The sequence below is a fragment of the Leucopleurus acutus genome, assembly GCF_964270905.1.
Source record: "Leucopleurus acutus genome assembly, chromosome: 2".
NCBI classification, from domain to species: domain Eukaryota; kingdom Metazoa; phylum Chordata; class Mammalia; order Artiodactyla; family Delphinidae; genus Leucopleurus; species Leucopleurus acutus.
Window position 1 is genome coordinate 168,939,385 of NC_139143.1, and position 14,886 is coordinate 168,954,270.

Below are 14,886 nucleotides of genomic sequence, written 5' to 3' on the forward strand. Positions count from 1 at the left end.
TACTGGAATTTTGGTTGACATTGCATTGATCAGTATGATTGATCTGTAGATCAAATTGGGAAGAACTGACATCTTGACAATGCTGAGTCTTCCTACCCGTGAACATAGAATATCTCTCCATTTATTTCGTTCTACTTTGATTTCATTCATTAGAGTTTTTAAGTTTTCCGCATAGAGATCGTGTACAGATTTTGTTACATTTACACCTAAGTATTTCTCTTTTTTGGGATGCTAATGTCAATGGTATTGTGTTTTTTAGAATCAGAATGTTAAATGTGTTCCTCAAGTGATTTGATGTAGCAGGTATGACATTTTGGGAGCCACTGATCTCCTCCAGCATCCTCACTTTACAGATGAGGAAAATGAGGCCTAGAAATAGTAACCTACTTCAGGGGCACACAGGACACGCTGCTTTGTAGTACCATTTTATTCTTTCTTTGGCACTAGTTTTTGACTCTGGATTTTTTTTTTTAATGATTAAACAGGGAGGGATTTCAAAGAAGAACATCTGAGAAATCACACTCAACTTGTGATTGTTTGTTGCTTTTTTAAATGAATTTGCTTTTTTTCATAATTAAAGGTGGTGACACTGACCTACTGGATTATCTGCTTTGAGATGTTTTCTACTAAATGGTTTTGTAATAAACAATCACTTGGGCCCCTTGATGCTTGGCTGAGAGTCTGTGGCTTAGGAATAACTACCAGAGGTCTTTTTGTTTTGTTTTGTTTTGTTTTTGTTTTTTAATAGGTTTATTTTCCTTTTTGTTGAGAGAATTATAGATTCCATGCTGTTCTAAGAGATAATACAGAGATCCCATTTACGCTTCACCCAGTTTTCAGCAACGTTAACTTGTCTCATAACTATAAAAGGTGACATTGCTATGATCCCTCAATCTTGTTCAGATTTCACAAGTTTTGCATGAAATTCCCAGAGGTCTTAACGTAGGTGTACTATAGTTGGAGAGACCTAACAGCTGATTTGCTAATTGGCATTTCAAAAGGCAGAGGCAAGAGTGCCCTAATGAATTTTGTTAACAAACATTTATTGAGGGCTTGCTATGGTAACCATGTAGGAACTTATTCTTTTCTCTTTTTTTGGCTGTGGTGGGTCTTAGTTGTGGCACGTGGGATCTTTGTTGCGGCATGCAGCATCTTTTAGTTGCAGCATGCAGGATCTAGTTCCCTGACCAGGGATCAAATGTGGGCCCCCTGCATTGGGAGCGTGAAGTCTTAACCACTGGACCACTAGGGAAGTCCTTAGGAACTTATTCTTGTTTAGTTTCACCTTTTTTTTTTTTTTCTTTTCTCTGACTTTGTTTCATTTTGTCTTTGTGCTCAAATTTATCTTTCCATCTCTCCTTAGCTTTTTCTTTTTCTACTACCTTCCATTGTATACGTTCTTTTCTTTTCTACTCTTTCCTTCTTTCAGTTTCTTGCTTCTCTTCTCCCTTAATTAAACATGGTTTGAAATAATCATACTCAAGGCAGTATTTATTTTCAAGGCAGTATTTTTTAAATGTGCAATATATCACATTACTTAAAGTGACTTTTTAACCAGTTCTTTATTTTTAATTTCAATATATTATTTATATAATTATTGCTTCATTGAACAGCCTTTTACATATGCCTTTTAATAACTTGCCAAGTTGGAATGCTTTATTGTTGCTTTCTGTTGCTAGGTTTATAACTATAGGAGTTTAATAACTTGTGCTTATCTAAGAAGGAATATGTCATGTTTCTTATTTGTCAGAGTTCTCAACAGAAAGCAGAGGTTTCAATAACTCTTGTATTTTTCAGTCTAGAAATGGTATCCTCAGCATTGTCCATACCAGTCTTTTCAAACCATTTTCAGCAATCCATTCTTTCTTCTAATGAAGCAATTAAGTGAAATCATATATGTTATTCCCTTTTACAAACAATTCAAGTCCTGGTACCATTACATAGACCGAAGTAGGAAAGGTGTTTGGGTTAGAGGTGGGGATAGGCCAAAGTGTCCCAGAGTGGCGTGTCAGAACCCAAGTGAGATGAAAGGAGAGCATCCACACTGGATGGGGGAGTATCCGCATCCAGTGTAGGGAGATGGAAACTGCATAGGGTAAGGAGGGCATCCACACAGCACGAGGTGGATGGCCCAGTGTGGGGAACCGGAGGGAGGAGCCCAGCATGGAGAGTCAGTGCCGTAGCAGGGTCAAAGAGTCATCTACACGTTGCTGTGGGGGAGACAGTGGGTGTCAGAGCCTGAGTTGAGGGTGCCCACACAGGGTGGGAGCAGTTCAGGTAGGGAGTCTGAGTCTGAGCAGACTCAGACAAGGATGGAGTCCCTGAGGAAGGGCAGCCTGGAAAGTGGTATTAGAGCCAGAGCAGAGTGAAGAGAGTGTTCACACAGAGAGGTCACCCAAATGGGGTGAGGAGGGGTTTCACATAGAATCAGCCCAGAATGGGAGTCACATTCAAACTGGGAAAGAGGACATCCATGCAGGAGACAACTGGAAGAGGATGTAGGAGATTGGTTACATACAGGAAGCCTGATCAAATAAGTAAATATAGTAAGTATAATGGGGGGCAGATTTCTCACTGTCAGAGAAAGGATTTACCAATACAGAAAGAGAAAACTAAAATGCATCTTGTGTTGTCAGTATCGAATTCAGAGTATCAGTGTGAGCTCACGACATTCAATATATAAACAGATAAGTGTAGGGAAAAAAATTAGATGTAAATGTGTGTTTGTAGATGTATGTGTGTGCACCTATGTATGCATATATTGCTTAACTGTCCACTTAGAGGGTCTAGGAACAACAACACCCCAAAACCAATGAGCACATCTACTGTATAGGTCTTGGCCTTTAAATACCATTTTCCACTAAAAGGGCTCCTTATTTCAGGTCTGGGCAGGGAAAGTACACGGTGGGCCTAGAATGTCTTATGCAAAAAAGCTTGCCAGAGGAATCTCTTAAATGATCAAATTGAATGTTATGGAAGTTCCCTGGTAGTCTAGTGGTTAGGATTCAGCACTTTCACTGCCATGGCCTGGGTTCAATCCCTGGCCGGGGAACTGAAATACTGCAAGCCATGTGGTGCAGCCAAAATTTAAAAGAAAAAAAAATGTTTTGAATGTTTTTAGTAATGAGACAAATGAAAATTGTGAGCCACTCGATAGGATACAATGAAAATACAACATCACTTCAGTATAGTCCTGCCAAATAACTTGAATCTAATCATGAGAAAATATCCGACACACAAATTGAGGAACATTACTGTCCTATAATTTTGCGAAGCGTCAAGGTTATGAAACTCCAGGAAAGTCTAAGAAACTTCCTGGCTGAAGGAGACTAAAGAAACATGACAGGTAAATTTAACATATGGGGACTTCCCTGGTGGTCCAGTGGCCAAGACTCTGCGCTCCCAATGCAGGGGGCCCGGGTTCGATCCCTAGTCAGGGAACTAGATCCCACATTCTGCAACTAAGAGTTCGCGTGCTGCAACTAAAGATCCTGCGTGCCACAACTAAGACCCGGCGCAGCCAAATAAATACGTAAGTATTTACAAATAAATAAATAAATAAATTCAACATATGATTCTGAACTGAATCCTTTTGCAATAAAAGACCCTATTGGGACAAGTGGTGAAACTTGAATGAGATCTGAGGATGATAGTAATGTATGGGTGTTAGTTTCTTGATTCTGATGGTTGTGTTGAGATTATGTAGGAGAACATCTTGTGAGACAAGCACACTAAATATACTAAAGTATTTAGGAGTGTCAGGGCATTAGGTCAGCAACTCAAATGATTTAGGCAAAAAAATGTTCTCGTTTACAATTTTTTTGGTAAGTGAATATTTCAGAATAAAATAATCTTTTAAAAATTTTGGTTGTCTGGAACTAAAATTCTGAAATATTTGAATCAAGCTTTAAGTGGCTACCATAGCTTTTACGATAAAGACAGATTGATTTGACCTGAGTAGAGAATATTTGTTAAGACAGAGATTGTAGTAAGTCTGGTAAGATGTGGGAGCTAGATTATCAAGACCTTGAATTCCAAGCTAAGAGGTTTGGACTTCTTTCTATAGCCAGAGAGTTTGATGGGTAAGGATTGGCTGTTGGGTCTCTAGAAGAGGAGTGAAGCACTCTTTTTGCATCATCGATCTGAGTAACACTAAGCCTTTTTTAGTTCTTGTTTCCATCAATGAAGTAGAAACTACTTTTCATCCTAAACCATGAGAATTGGAAAGAAGAGGTATCTTGGCACAGGGACAACTCATATTCTACTTGTTTACCACAGGATTGAATTTAAACCCCTGGCCTTTACTATGATTCCATGGTTGATTTCTTTTTTTTATGACAACCCTTTAAAACCTAGAACAGGGGCTTCCCTGGTGGCGCAGTGGTTGAGAGTCCACCTGCCAATGCAGGGGACACGGGTTCGTGCCCCGGTCCGGGAAGATCCCACATGCCGTGGAGCGGCTAGGCCCATGAGCCATGGCCGCTGAGCCTGCGCGTCCGGAGCCTGTGCTCCGCAACGGGAGAGGCCACAACAGTGAGAGGCCCGTGTACCGCAAAAAAAAAAAAAATTAAAACCTAGAACATAGTCACCCCAAAGTCTTTCTCTTCTGAATGAAATGACCCATACTCTTAAGACATTTCCTCATGGTTCTTCTCAAGTCTGGTCAGTCATTTACTGAACCATATTTAGGACCTACTATCCACACTTTAAAAATGTAGACCCATGTTGTATTGTAAGTTTATTATTTAAAAAAAAATAGAAACCAATTGGTTAGTTGGAGTATGAGAATCTAGAGTTGTTATACCTAATCTTCATCTTTCTTCCTCTTCTATTATTAATGAATCAAGCCCCCATTAAAAGTAAGTGTTGGGAATTCCCTGGTGGTCCAGTGGTTAGGACTCCACGCTCTCACTGTGGAGGGCCCGGTTGCAATCCCTGGTCAGGGAACTAAGTTCCCACGAGCTGCGAGGGATGGCCAAAAAAAAAAAACAGAACTAAAAAAAAATCTTAATTTTTTTAAACAAGCATATATTACTTTAGTTATTATAAGGAATGAGCACACGTTTTGGTACTTTTAAATTAATGCAATGTTAACGTAATAGAATCAAACGGTACTAAAATCTAGTCCTCATTTTGCTGTTGACTTCCTAGGTATTCTTCATCAAGTCATTTCCTTCTTTGAGCTTTAGTTTCCTCATCTAGGTAGTTTATGCACAGTAACTTAAATATTTTTATCACAACCAACATTAAGGAATACATTTTATACTATGGTCTAGTATATATTCCTTTCAGTATGTCTTATATGTGAATGAACCAACCCATTCTATATGTGACATTCTCTGATATCTCCCATAATTTTTTTAATTGAGGTAAAATTCACATGAAATCCACTGTTTTAACCTTTTAAAACGTGTACAATTCAGTGGCTTTTAGTACATTCACAGTGTTGTGTGACCATCACCACAATCCCATACCAGAACATTTCCATCATCCCCCAAAAGAATCCCCATACCCATTAAGCAAGTCATTACTTTTCCTCTACCTTCCAGCTCCTGGCAACTACTAATCTATTTCTGTCTCTATGGATTTGCCTATTCTGGACATTTCATATAAATAGAATCATACGGTACGCGGCCTTTTGTGTCTGGTTTCTTTCACTCAGTGTATGGTTTCAGGGTTCATCCATGTTGTATTATCAGTACTTCATTCCTTTTTATGGCTAAATAATATTCCACTGTATAGCTATACCATCTTTTGCTTATCCATTCCTCGGTTGATGGATATTGAGTTGTTACTACTTTTTTACCTATCATGAACAATTCTGCTACAAACATTCATGTACAAGTTTTTGTTTGAACAACTGTTTTTGTTTCTCTTGGGTATATATCTAGGAGTGGGACTGCTGAGTCATATGGTAACTCTTTGTTTAATAAGGAACGTCCAGACTTTTCCATAGCAGCCACATCATTTTATATTCCCAACAGCAATGTGTAAGGGTTCTAATTTCTCCACATTGTCACCAATACTTGTTATTTTCTGTGTTTGTGTGTTTTAATTATAACCATCCTAGTAAGTGTGAAGTGATACCTAATTATTGTTTTGACTTGCATTTCCCAAATAATTTGTGATATTGAGCATCTTTCTATGTGCTTATATCTTCTAAAGAGAAATGTTTACTCAGGTCCTTTTGCCCATTTATTAATTGGGCTCTTTGTGGTTTTGATGCTAAATTATAAGATTATTTATATTTATTTATAAATCTTATAAATTATAAGATTTATTTATTCTGGATACTAGACCTTTATCAGATATATGTTTTGCAAATATTTTCTCCCACTGTTGGTTGTCTTCTCATTTTCTTGATAAATATCCTTTAATGTACAAAAGTCTAATTTTTATGAAGTCTAATTTATCTGTTTTCTTTTGTCACTTGTGCTTTTGGTGTCATATCTAATAATTCATTGCCAAATTCAGGGTCATGAAGATTTACCCCTATGTTTCCCTCTAAGAATTTTATGATTTTAGCTTTTACATTTAGGTCTTTGATCCATGTCAAGTTAATTTTTGCGTGTGTGAGGTAAGGGTCTACTTCATTCTTTTGCATGTAGTTATCCACTTGTCCCAGCACCATTTGTTGAAAGACTGTTTTTTTCTTCTGTACGGGCAATACTTTTTTGCTTCTTTTCATGCCTCATAATTTTTTGTTGAAAACTGAACGTTTGAATATTATAGTGTGGCAACTCTGGAAATTAGATGCTCTCCAGAGTCTGTTGTTGCTCTTTTTTTTTCTTAATAAATTTATTTATTTTATTTTTGGCTGCGTTGGGTCTTCGTTGCGGTTCGCGGGCTTCTCGCGGCGGCTTCTCTTGTTGGGGAGCACAGGCTCTAGGTGCGTGGGCTTCAGTAGTTGTGGTGCGAGGACTCAGTAGTTGTGGCGCATGGGCTTAGTTGCTCCGCAGCATGTGAGATCTTCCCGGGCCAGGGATTGAACCCATTTTCCTGCATTGGCAGGTGGATTCTTAACCACTGTAACACCAGGGAAGTCCCTGTTGTTGCTCCTTTTTTTTTTTTCAATAAATTTATTTATTTTATTTTTGGCTGCATTGGGTCTTTGCTGCTGCACGCAGGCTTTTCTCTAGTTGCGGCGAGTGGGGGCTACTCTTTGTTGCAATGTGCGGGCTTCTTATTGTGGTGGCTTCTCTTGTTGCGGAGCACAGGCTCTAGGCGTGTGGGCTTCAGTAGTTGCAGCACATGGGCTCGGTAGTTGTGGCTCGCGGGCTCTAGAGTGCAGGCTCAGTAGATGTGGCACATGGGTTTAGTTGCTCCGTGGCATGTGGGATCTTCCCGGACCAGGTATCGAACCCATGTCCCCTGCATTGGCAGGCGGATTCTTAACCACTGCGCTGCCGGGGAAGCCCTGTTGCTCCTTTTTGAAGCTGTTGTTTATTTAGTGAATTTTATGAACTAGTTTTGTAAACTCTGCATTCTTTGTCATGTATAGACACTGAAATCTCTGTTTCATCAGCTTAGTGGTTCACTAACGATTCAGCAGAGATTTCCCTAAACACCTGGGGGGGCAGGGAGGACTCTTCCAGTCTTTGTAGATTGGCTCTGTGGGTGTGTTGGGGCCTGCTATCACCTCTCAGCCAGGCAGTTTACAACTCTGTATTAGCCTTCACTTCCTGCTTGTGGTCAGCAAGAGGTTGAGAGCTTAGGGCCTTCTCAGGTCTTTCCTAAGCATGTGCCCAGCCATGGCATGCAAGTGGCCTTCTAGAGTTGCAAAAATATGTCAAAGCTTTTCAAAGCCCTTATTCTCCAAACTGTCTCATTCCCCAGCCTTTCCTGTTTGCTGTTTATCCCTTGCCCCATTCAGCAGAGGCTCATGCATTTGTCTGTAAATGTTTTGGACAATTGCTTCTGCCCTGGGAGAGTTCCAAGTTAGGCAAAATAAAGTCAAACCCTTTGAGCTCAGCCATCAGGGAGACACCAAACAGGTCCAAAAAAAAAAATTATTATTTTTTTTTATATTTAAACCTACAATTCTTTGAAAATGAGAGATAAGGTCCATTCTTCCTTGGGTACTTAGGAACCTATACTAGGAATGTAGGCTGTTGTCTTCAAAACTATTGCCGAGTAGGGATGGAGCCTGGATAAGTTAAAATGCTACAAAACTGTCTTACTAGGACCCAGGTGGTTTTTGTTCTCAATAAGTATTCACCTAGTTGCTGTAAACTTTAGTTTCTAGAATTCTGATAAAGTTGGTTCTGACAGGGTTTTTTGCTGGGTATTTCTCTGCTTTTGTAGAGGGATAACCTTTGAGCATTCCCTACTCTGCCATTTTCACTGATGTAACCTCCTCTCCATATATATTTTTTAAACGTAAGTTGTAGCCCACTAATGAATTAAGATCTACAGTTCGAAAACACTGGTTTAATATCCTTGGTGTACTAAGAACATATGAACTAATAAGCGAGGTGAAGATTTCCACTCTGAGGGCATGTTAATTAACTATGTTTATTCAAACTTTAACAAAGGAGACTGAAATATAACCAAAGTGGTTTGTTCCACCAGCCTTCAGATATGTTGGCAAAATTATAGTCACTTCTCACCATATTAATGGGATATTCAGACAAGTTTCTGAACAGGGTCCCCATTACAGATGTTTTCATCTCCACAGTCCTTGGATTTAGGGGTACACTGTGCAATTGCTGTTACTATAGACTCTCTTGCCCTCTTTTTCAGCTTTGGGACATCCGTAAGAAAGCAGCGATCCAGACATTTCAGAACACCTACCAAGTGTTAGCTGTGACCTTCAATGACACAAGTGATCAGATTATTTCTGGTGGAATAGACAACGATATCAAGGTATGTTAGATGTTTATCTTATTACATTTACCTTTCACCTATCTCCACTCACAGAGGTAAATCTTTCCAAACTTCTTAGCTTTGCACTTTATGCCAACTAAATGGAAGATAAATTAGAACTTATTTTCCTTCTGTCCTGTCTTCATTGACTTCCTAAGTCAGGATTGCATTATAGCTCATGTAAATGCCATTAGGGAGTAGGCAGTTAATGTGAAGTGGGAAGTCCCTGTGTGGGAACTCCAAAAAATGAAGGGTGCATTCACTGCCTAGAGGCATTTGAAACTTTTTTTTAAAATGTACATTGGCCTCATGAGATAGCAGTAAATCAATTTGTGATTCTGTACCCTAATCTCTCAGTGTGTCTTTCTTTTTGAGACTATGGAATCGAAGTTTTGGGGGGTCCATAGCTAAGAATGTGAGATGGTAATGATGTTGGAGAAAGAGGCAATAGACTACAGTGTCTAGAGGCAGTACAGTGTAGCTCAGGCTTTCAAGTAATTGACTTGGGGGTCTGTTCTCAGTTCCACTATTTTCTAGTTTTTTGTGACTTCAAACTAGTTCTTTCAGCCTCTGTTTCATCATGTGTGCACCAGAAGTAATAATAATATCTATCTCATAGGGTTGTCATGGGGATTGAATGAGCCAAATTCATTGGAGCACCTCGCAGAGTTTTTGGACATAGCAAGTGCCAGTAAATATGAAATGTGTGGGGGCGGGGAGAGGCCACTCAGTTTGCGTCTGCTTTTACTTATTGGCTTCCTTAGGTATTTCAAAGACTTTGACTTACCTTCTGCTTACCTTCTGAGACTAGTAACTGTTGGGCAAATACTCAACTTATGTTGTCTCTACCTAGAAATTGTACTGTATTCCCATCTCTTCTTGCCTCCTTTGCTGTTACTATGGATGGAATGTCCTTTTGTCTAAAGGTAGTCCCTTAAATGGAAGGATTTCAACCTTTTTTTCCTGTCTCTGGGATCTCATGCCATCAATTTTCCCAGATCCTATATATGTATATATATATTTTTAATATTTATTTATTTATTTGGCTGTGCTGGGTCTTAGTTGCAGCACTCGGGATCTTCCTTGCAGCACTCGGGATCTTTAGTTGCGGCATGTGGGATCTAGTTCTCTGACCAGGGATCAAACCCGGGCCCCCTGCATTGGGAGCGCAGAGTCTTAGCCACTGGACCACCAGGGAAGTCCCCCAGATCCTATATTTTTAAACAACTGCATTGCTTCTCATTAGCATTTCATTATGCTCAGGTCTTCTCTTGGTGGGGTAGGGAGTCTTCCTTCAGTTCCACATTCTCTTGTTATTGCCCTGTCAATCTTCCCCTTTACAGCCAAACTTCTTTTTTTTTTTTTTTTTGGCGGTACGTGGGCCTCTCACTGTTGTGGAGCACAGGCTCTGGACGCGCAGGCTCAGCGGCCATGGCTCACGGGCCTAGCTGCTCCGCGACATATGGGATCTTCCTGGACCGGGGCACAAACCCGTGTCCCCTGCGTCGGCAGGCGGACTCTCAACCACTGCACCACCAGGGAAGCCCCAGCCAGACTTCTTGAAAGATGGTGATAGTGGTTATGATAATAGTGTTATCATTATCCTCTAATACTTAACTGTGTCGGACATTGTTCTTGGAGCTTTACTTTATTAATTCATTTAAGCCTCACAACAATCCTTTGACATAAGTACTACTAATGCCGTTTTACCAGCGAAGAAACTGAGCTAAGAGAGGCACAATAACCCGAGGCTGTACAGCTAATAAGCGATGAGACCTCAGTTCAAAATGCAGAGTTTGGTTCCAGAGTCCTGCTCTTATTTAATACCTGTGAGAAATCCCCTGAATATTTCCCACACTCACTGTCTCTAATGCCTTATCTCCATTCCATTCCTCAGTTCCCTATCTTCTGACCACTCCTCAGCAGTCTGGCTTCTGCCTCCACTGTTTTATTGGCACTGTTCTCTTCAAGGCCACCAGTGATCTCTCTGTTACTAAACCCAGTAGATCCTTTTAGTCCTTTTTTGTTTGTTTTTTAAACTGGCTGTAACAATATGCTTTCCTACCCCTTCCATCAGGCATATCCTTCCTCAGATACCTCTACAAGCTATTCTCTCTATGCATTCTTTAAATGTCATTATTCCCCCAGGTTCTTAACTAGATGCTCCTCTTATATATACCTTTCCCTGGACAAGTCTCATCTAATTCTGTGACTTTAATTGTCATTTCTGTTCAGATGAGTCTGTTCTCAACCCAGATCTTCAGCTTCAGGCCCATGTGTACAACCAGCTACTCAGCATCCCCCACTTGGATGTCTCATAAGTACTTCAAAATTCACCATTTCCAAAATTCAGCTTCACATCCCTTTTCTACCCTATAACTATTTGGAGAATGTACAGTCAGAACATGGGGGCTTAATTAGATCATCTTAATAGCTAATGCATTATTTCCCTGAGTGAAGTTTGGGGGCCCACTATCATTAGAATCACTAGAGGGCTCTAATACACATAAAAGTGGATTAGTGTCATCTAGCTATGATAATTTTCATACTTTTAAGTTATTATTATTAAATTTACATACTATGAAATTAACCTTTTTTTAGTGTACAGTTCTATGAATTTTAATGCTTGTGCAGATTCATGTAACTACCACAAACAGTACAGAACAATTTCCATCACCCCAAAAATCTTCATAATACTCCTCTGTGTCAAACCCTCTGCCCATCCCTAACCCCTACCAACCATTGATAATGTTCCTTGTCCTATAGTTCCTATTCTAGAATTTCGTATGAATGGAATCATACAATATGTAACCTTTTGAGACTGGCTTTTTAAATTTAAACTATGAGAATTTGATCTTTTCATATCTACTGTGGGGATAGACTAGCCTAATACTCTTGTGTCAGTAATGTCTTCTTACCACAAGTAGTGTGGCTTATTCCGGGCTCTTTGTGTAGACTGTTCCAGGGCGTTTTATAAACAAATATATTCAGTTGTACTATAGTCCTGAAGGGAACTGAGTCCCTTTTCAGGTTTTGAAGGTTTTCCATGTCTTCTCAGACACACGTTATATGTTATACCTTCTCTTAGGATCAGCTTTTTTTCAGATAGCTAATCTCAGTCTTTGTCTTTTGATATATACCAATTTTTTTCTGAAATCCAAATATATCTCATATATGAGTAATATATAAATATAGTCCCATGAGTACGGCAATTGATAACTCTACATCATAGCTTTGTAACTTTTTTTTTTAATTGAAATATAGTTGATTTACAGTGTTGTGCTAGTTTCTGGTATACAGCAAAGTAATTCAGTTGTACATATATATTCTTTCTCATTCTTTTACATTATGGCTTATTACAGGATATTGAGTATAGTTCCCTGTGCTGTACCGTAGGACCTTTGTTGTTTATTTTATATATAGTAGTTTATATCTGCTAATCCCAAACTCCTAATTTATCCCTCCCCAACTCCCTGTCCCCTTTGGTAACCATAAATTTGTTTTCTGTGTCTGTGAGTCTGTTTTGTAAATAAGGTCATTTGTGTCATATTTTAGATTCCACATGTAAGTGATGTATCATATGGTATTTGTCTTTCCCTTTCTGACTTACTTCACTTAGTATGATAATATCTAGGTCCATCCATGTTACTGCAAATGGCATTATTTCATTCTTTTTATGGTTGAATAATATTACATTATATAATATACCACATTTTCTTTATCCATTCATCTGTTGATGAACATTTAGGTTGCTTCCATGTCTTGGCTGTTGTAAATGGTGCTGCTGTGAACATTGGGTGCATGTATCTTTTCAAATTAGAGTTTTCTCCTGATGTATGCCCAGGAGTGGGGTTGTTGGATCATATCATAGCTTTGTAGTCTTTATCTTTCTAAACTAAAAAGTCATTATTCTGTCCACAAACGTTCAAGTTTTTCTGCCAGTGCTCATTTTCAGGGATTTTTTTTTTATTAGAAATGCACACAGTATTCTAAAAACTCGAGCATTCTTATCATGTACCTGCTCTGGATCATTACGTTCTCTTGTCAGCATTGGGAACTCCGTGTTTGTGTGCTGTTTACAGTATGTCTTATTTTCCAAGCTAAAAATCTGGGTAGGCTTTCCTTAAAAGTTTTGCAGAGATGTAAAAATGCATTTAAATGTATGGTTAATAAATCAACTTTATTGGGAATAAAATTATTAAAAATTGAGATAAAATTATTTATTACAATTTAAATGTTTTTAGTAGTAAAAATGATCATTTGTTCATTGAAGAAAGTTTAGAAAAAATAAAAATAGAAAAAAAGTCACTCGTAGTCTCATCATTCAGATTTAGTCACTCTTGATATTTCAGTTTATTTCCTCTCAGTCTCTTTCTGTGCCATAGTGTTCTATTAGTATGTAATAGTATGTAAATGTCTTAATGTTCAGATAAAATTTTATATGATGCTCTTTTCACTTAGTAACATATAGCTACTACTTTGTCTGGAACCCCCGACACTAGATATTGCCATGGCTGGCTTAGTCTTGTCTTCAAATGTCAGCTCAGACATATCTGTAGGGAGGATTTCTTAGATGAAACTAGGCCCTCCTTCTAGTTGCTCTCCATCACATCACTCTTATCTTATTTTCTTCTTAGCGTTGTAGTTAGGATCATTTTTCTGTTTCTTTTTTTCTCTAGTTTTATTGAGATATAATTGACTTATAACACTGTATTAGTTTTCAGTATACAGCATAATGACTTAAATAACACAAAATGAGTAACTTTAGAAGTCTAGTTAACATCCATCACTTCACATTGTTAGAATATTTTTTCTTGTGATAAGAACTTTTAAGATCTATTTTCTTAGCAACTTTCAAATATACAATGCAGTATTGTTAACTTCAGTCACCATGATGTACATAACATCCCCAGAACTTAGGATCATTTTTCTGATTCTGCCACTTAATTCCTAGCTATGTTATCTTAAGAAAGTTATTTAACCTCTCTGAGTTTCCATTTCTTATCTCTAAATGGGAATAATCAGCCTACCTCATACAGTTGTTACATGGATTAAATGAGGTAAAAAATATAATATTCTTAGCAACATGGCAGTTACATAGTAAGTGTTCAGCACATGTCAGCTACCATCATCTAGAATATTAGAATATTCTAGATATTTTATTTTTAGAATATTCCATAATGTAGTAAGCAGCAATCAATATACTGAACATTTAGTCTGTTTCATATGTATCACTATCACAAATTATGCTGCTGTATCCAACATATTTGTGTGTGAAACTTTTTCCATATTTAGTTACTTTCTCAGAATAGATTTCTAGATGAAAATTAATGTGTTAACAAATATAAGAATGTTTCACATTTTGGATACAGGTCGCCAGATTGTTTTTTGGCGACAGTAGTTAATAATTTGAAATCAGGTTGCTATAGCTATTTGGCTTCATTTTGCTCTTGTATAACTAAGGGGTGTGCTTGAGAGATGTGAGACCATAGAATTTCAGTCTTCTCCCTATTTAACAACATCCTGTTCTGACATGCTTAGGAGTGAGTAACTGCCCTTGGACCCAGAAAGACTCTTTTTAAAAATATTTATGTATGTATGTATGTATGCATGCATGCATGCATGCATGCGTTGGGTCTTCACTGCTCCGTGCGGGCTTTCTCTAGTTGTGGCGAGCGGGGGCTACTCTTCGTTGTGGTGCGCAGGCTTCTCATTGCGGAGTGTGGGCTTCAGTAGCTATGGCCCGGGCTTGAACCCAACCTGTGTCCCTTGCAAATTGCCTCTATCAAATTGCCTCTAGTCAGTTAACAAGTACCCTTTAAGCAGTCAGGGGCTTACCAGCCTTGAGCATTTGCTTGACAAATCCCTACTGCCTTACTACATTAGGAAGTACTCCTGACTAGCCTGGTTTTTGTTTGCTTCTGTCTCTCAGATACACTGCCTATTCTGAGAAAGGGGGGTAGCAAACGGAATGGAAGCCCCTTTTAAAATCTGGAGTGAGCAAATTCTCTATATGTTTGT

General features: G+C 38.6%; 1 protein-coding gene across 1 annotated transcript in view; it reads left to right on the top strand.

Annotated features, from left to right (window-relative positions):
* The window catches only part of SNRNP40 (small nuclear ribonucleoprotein U5 subunit 40), a 37,200-nt gene that overhangs the window by 9,436 nt on the left and 12,878 nt on the right, over positions 1-14,886 (top strand). The window contains exon 5 of the mRNA XM_082833319.1: positions 8,743-8,865. Coding sequence (XP_082689445.1) covers positions 8,743-8,865 — 123 coding nt within the window. The remainder of the gene's footprint in view (positions 1-8,742; positions 8,866-14,886) is intronic.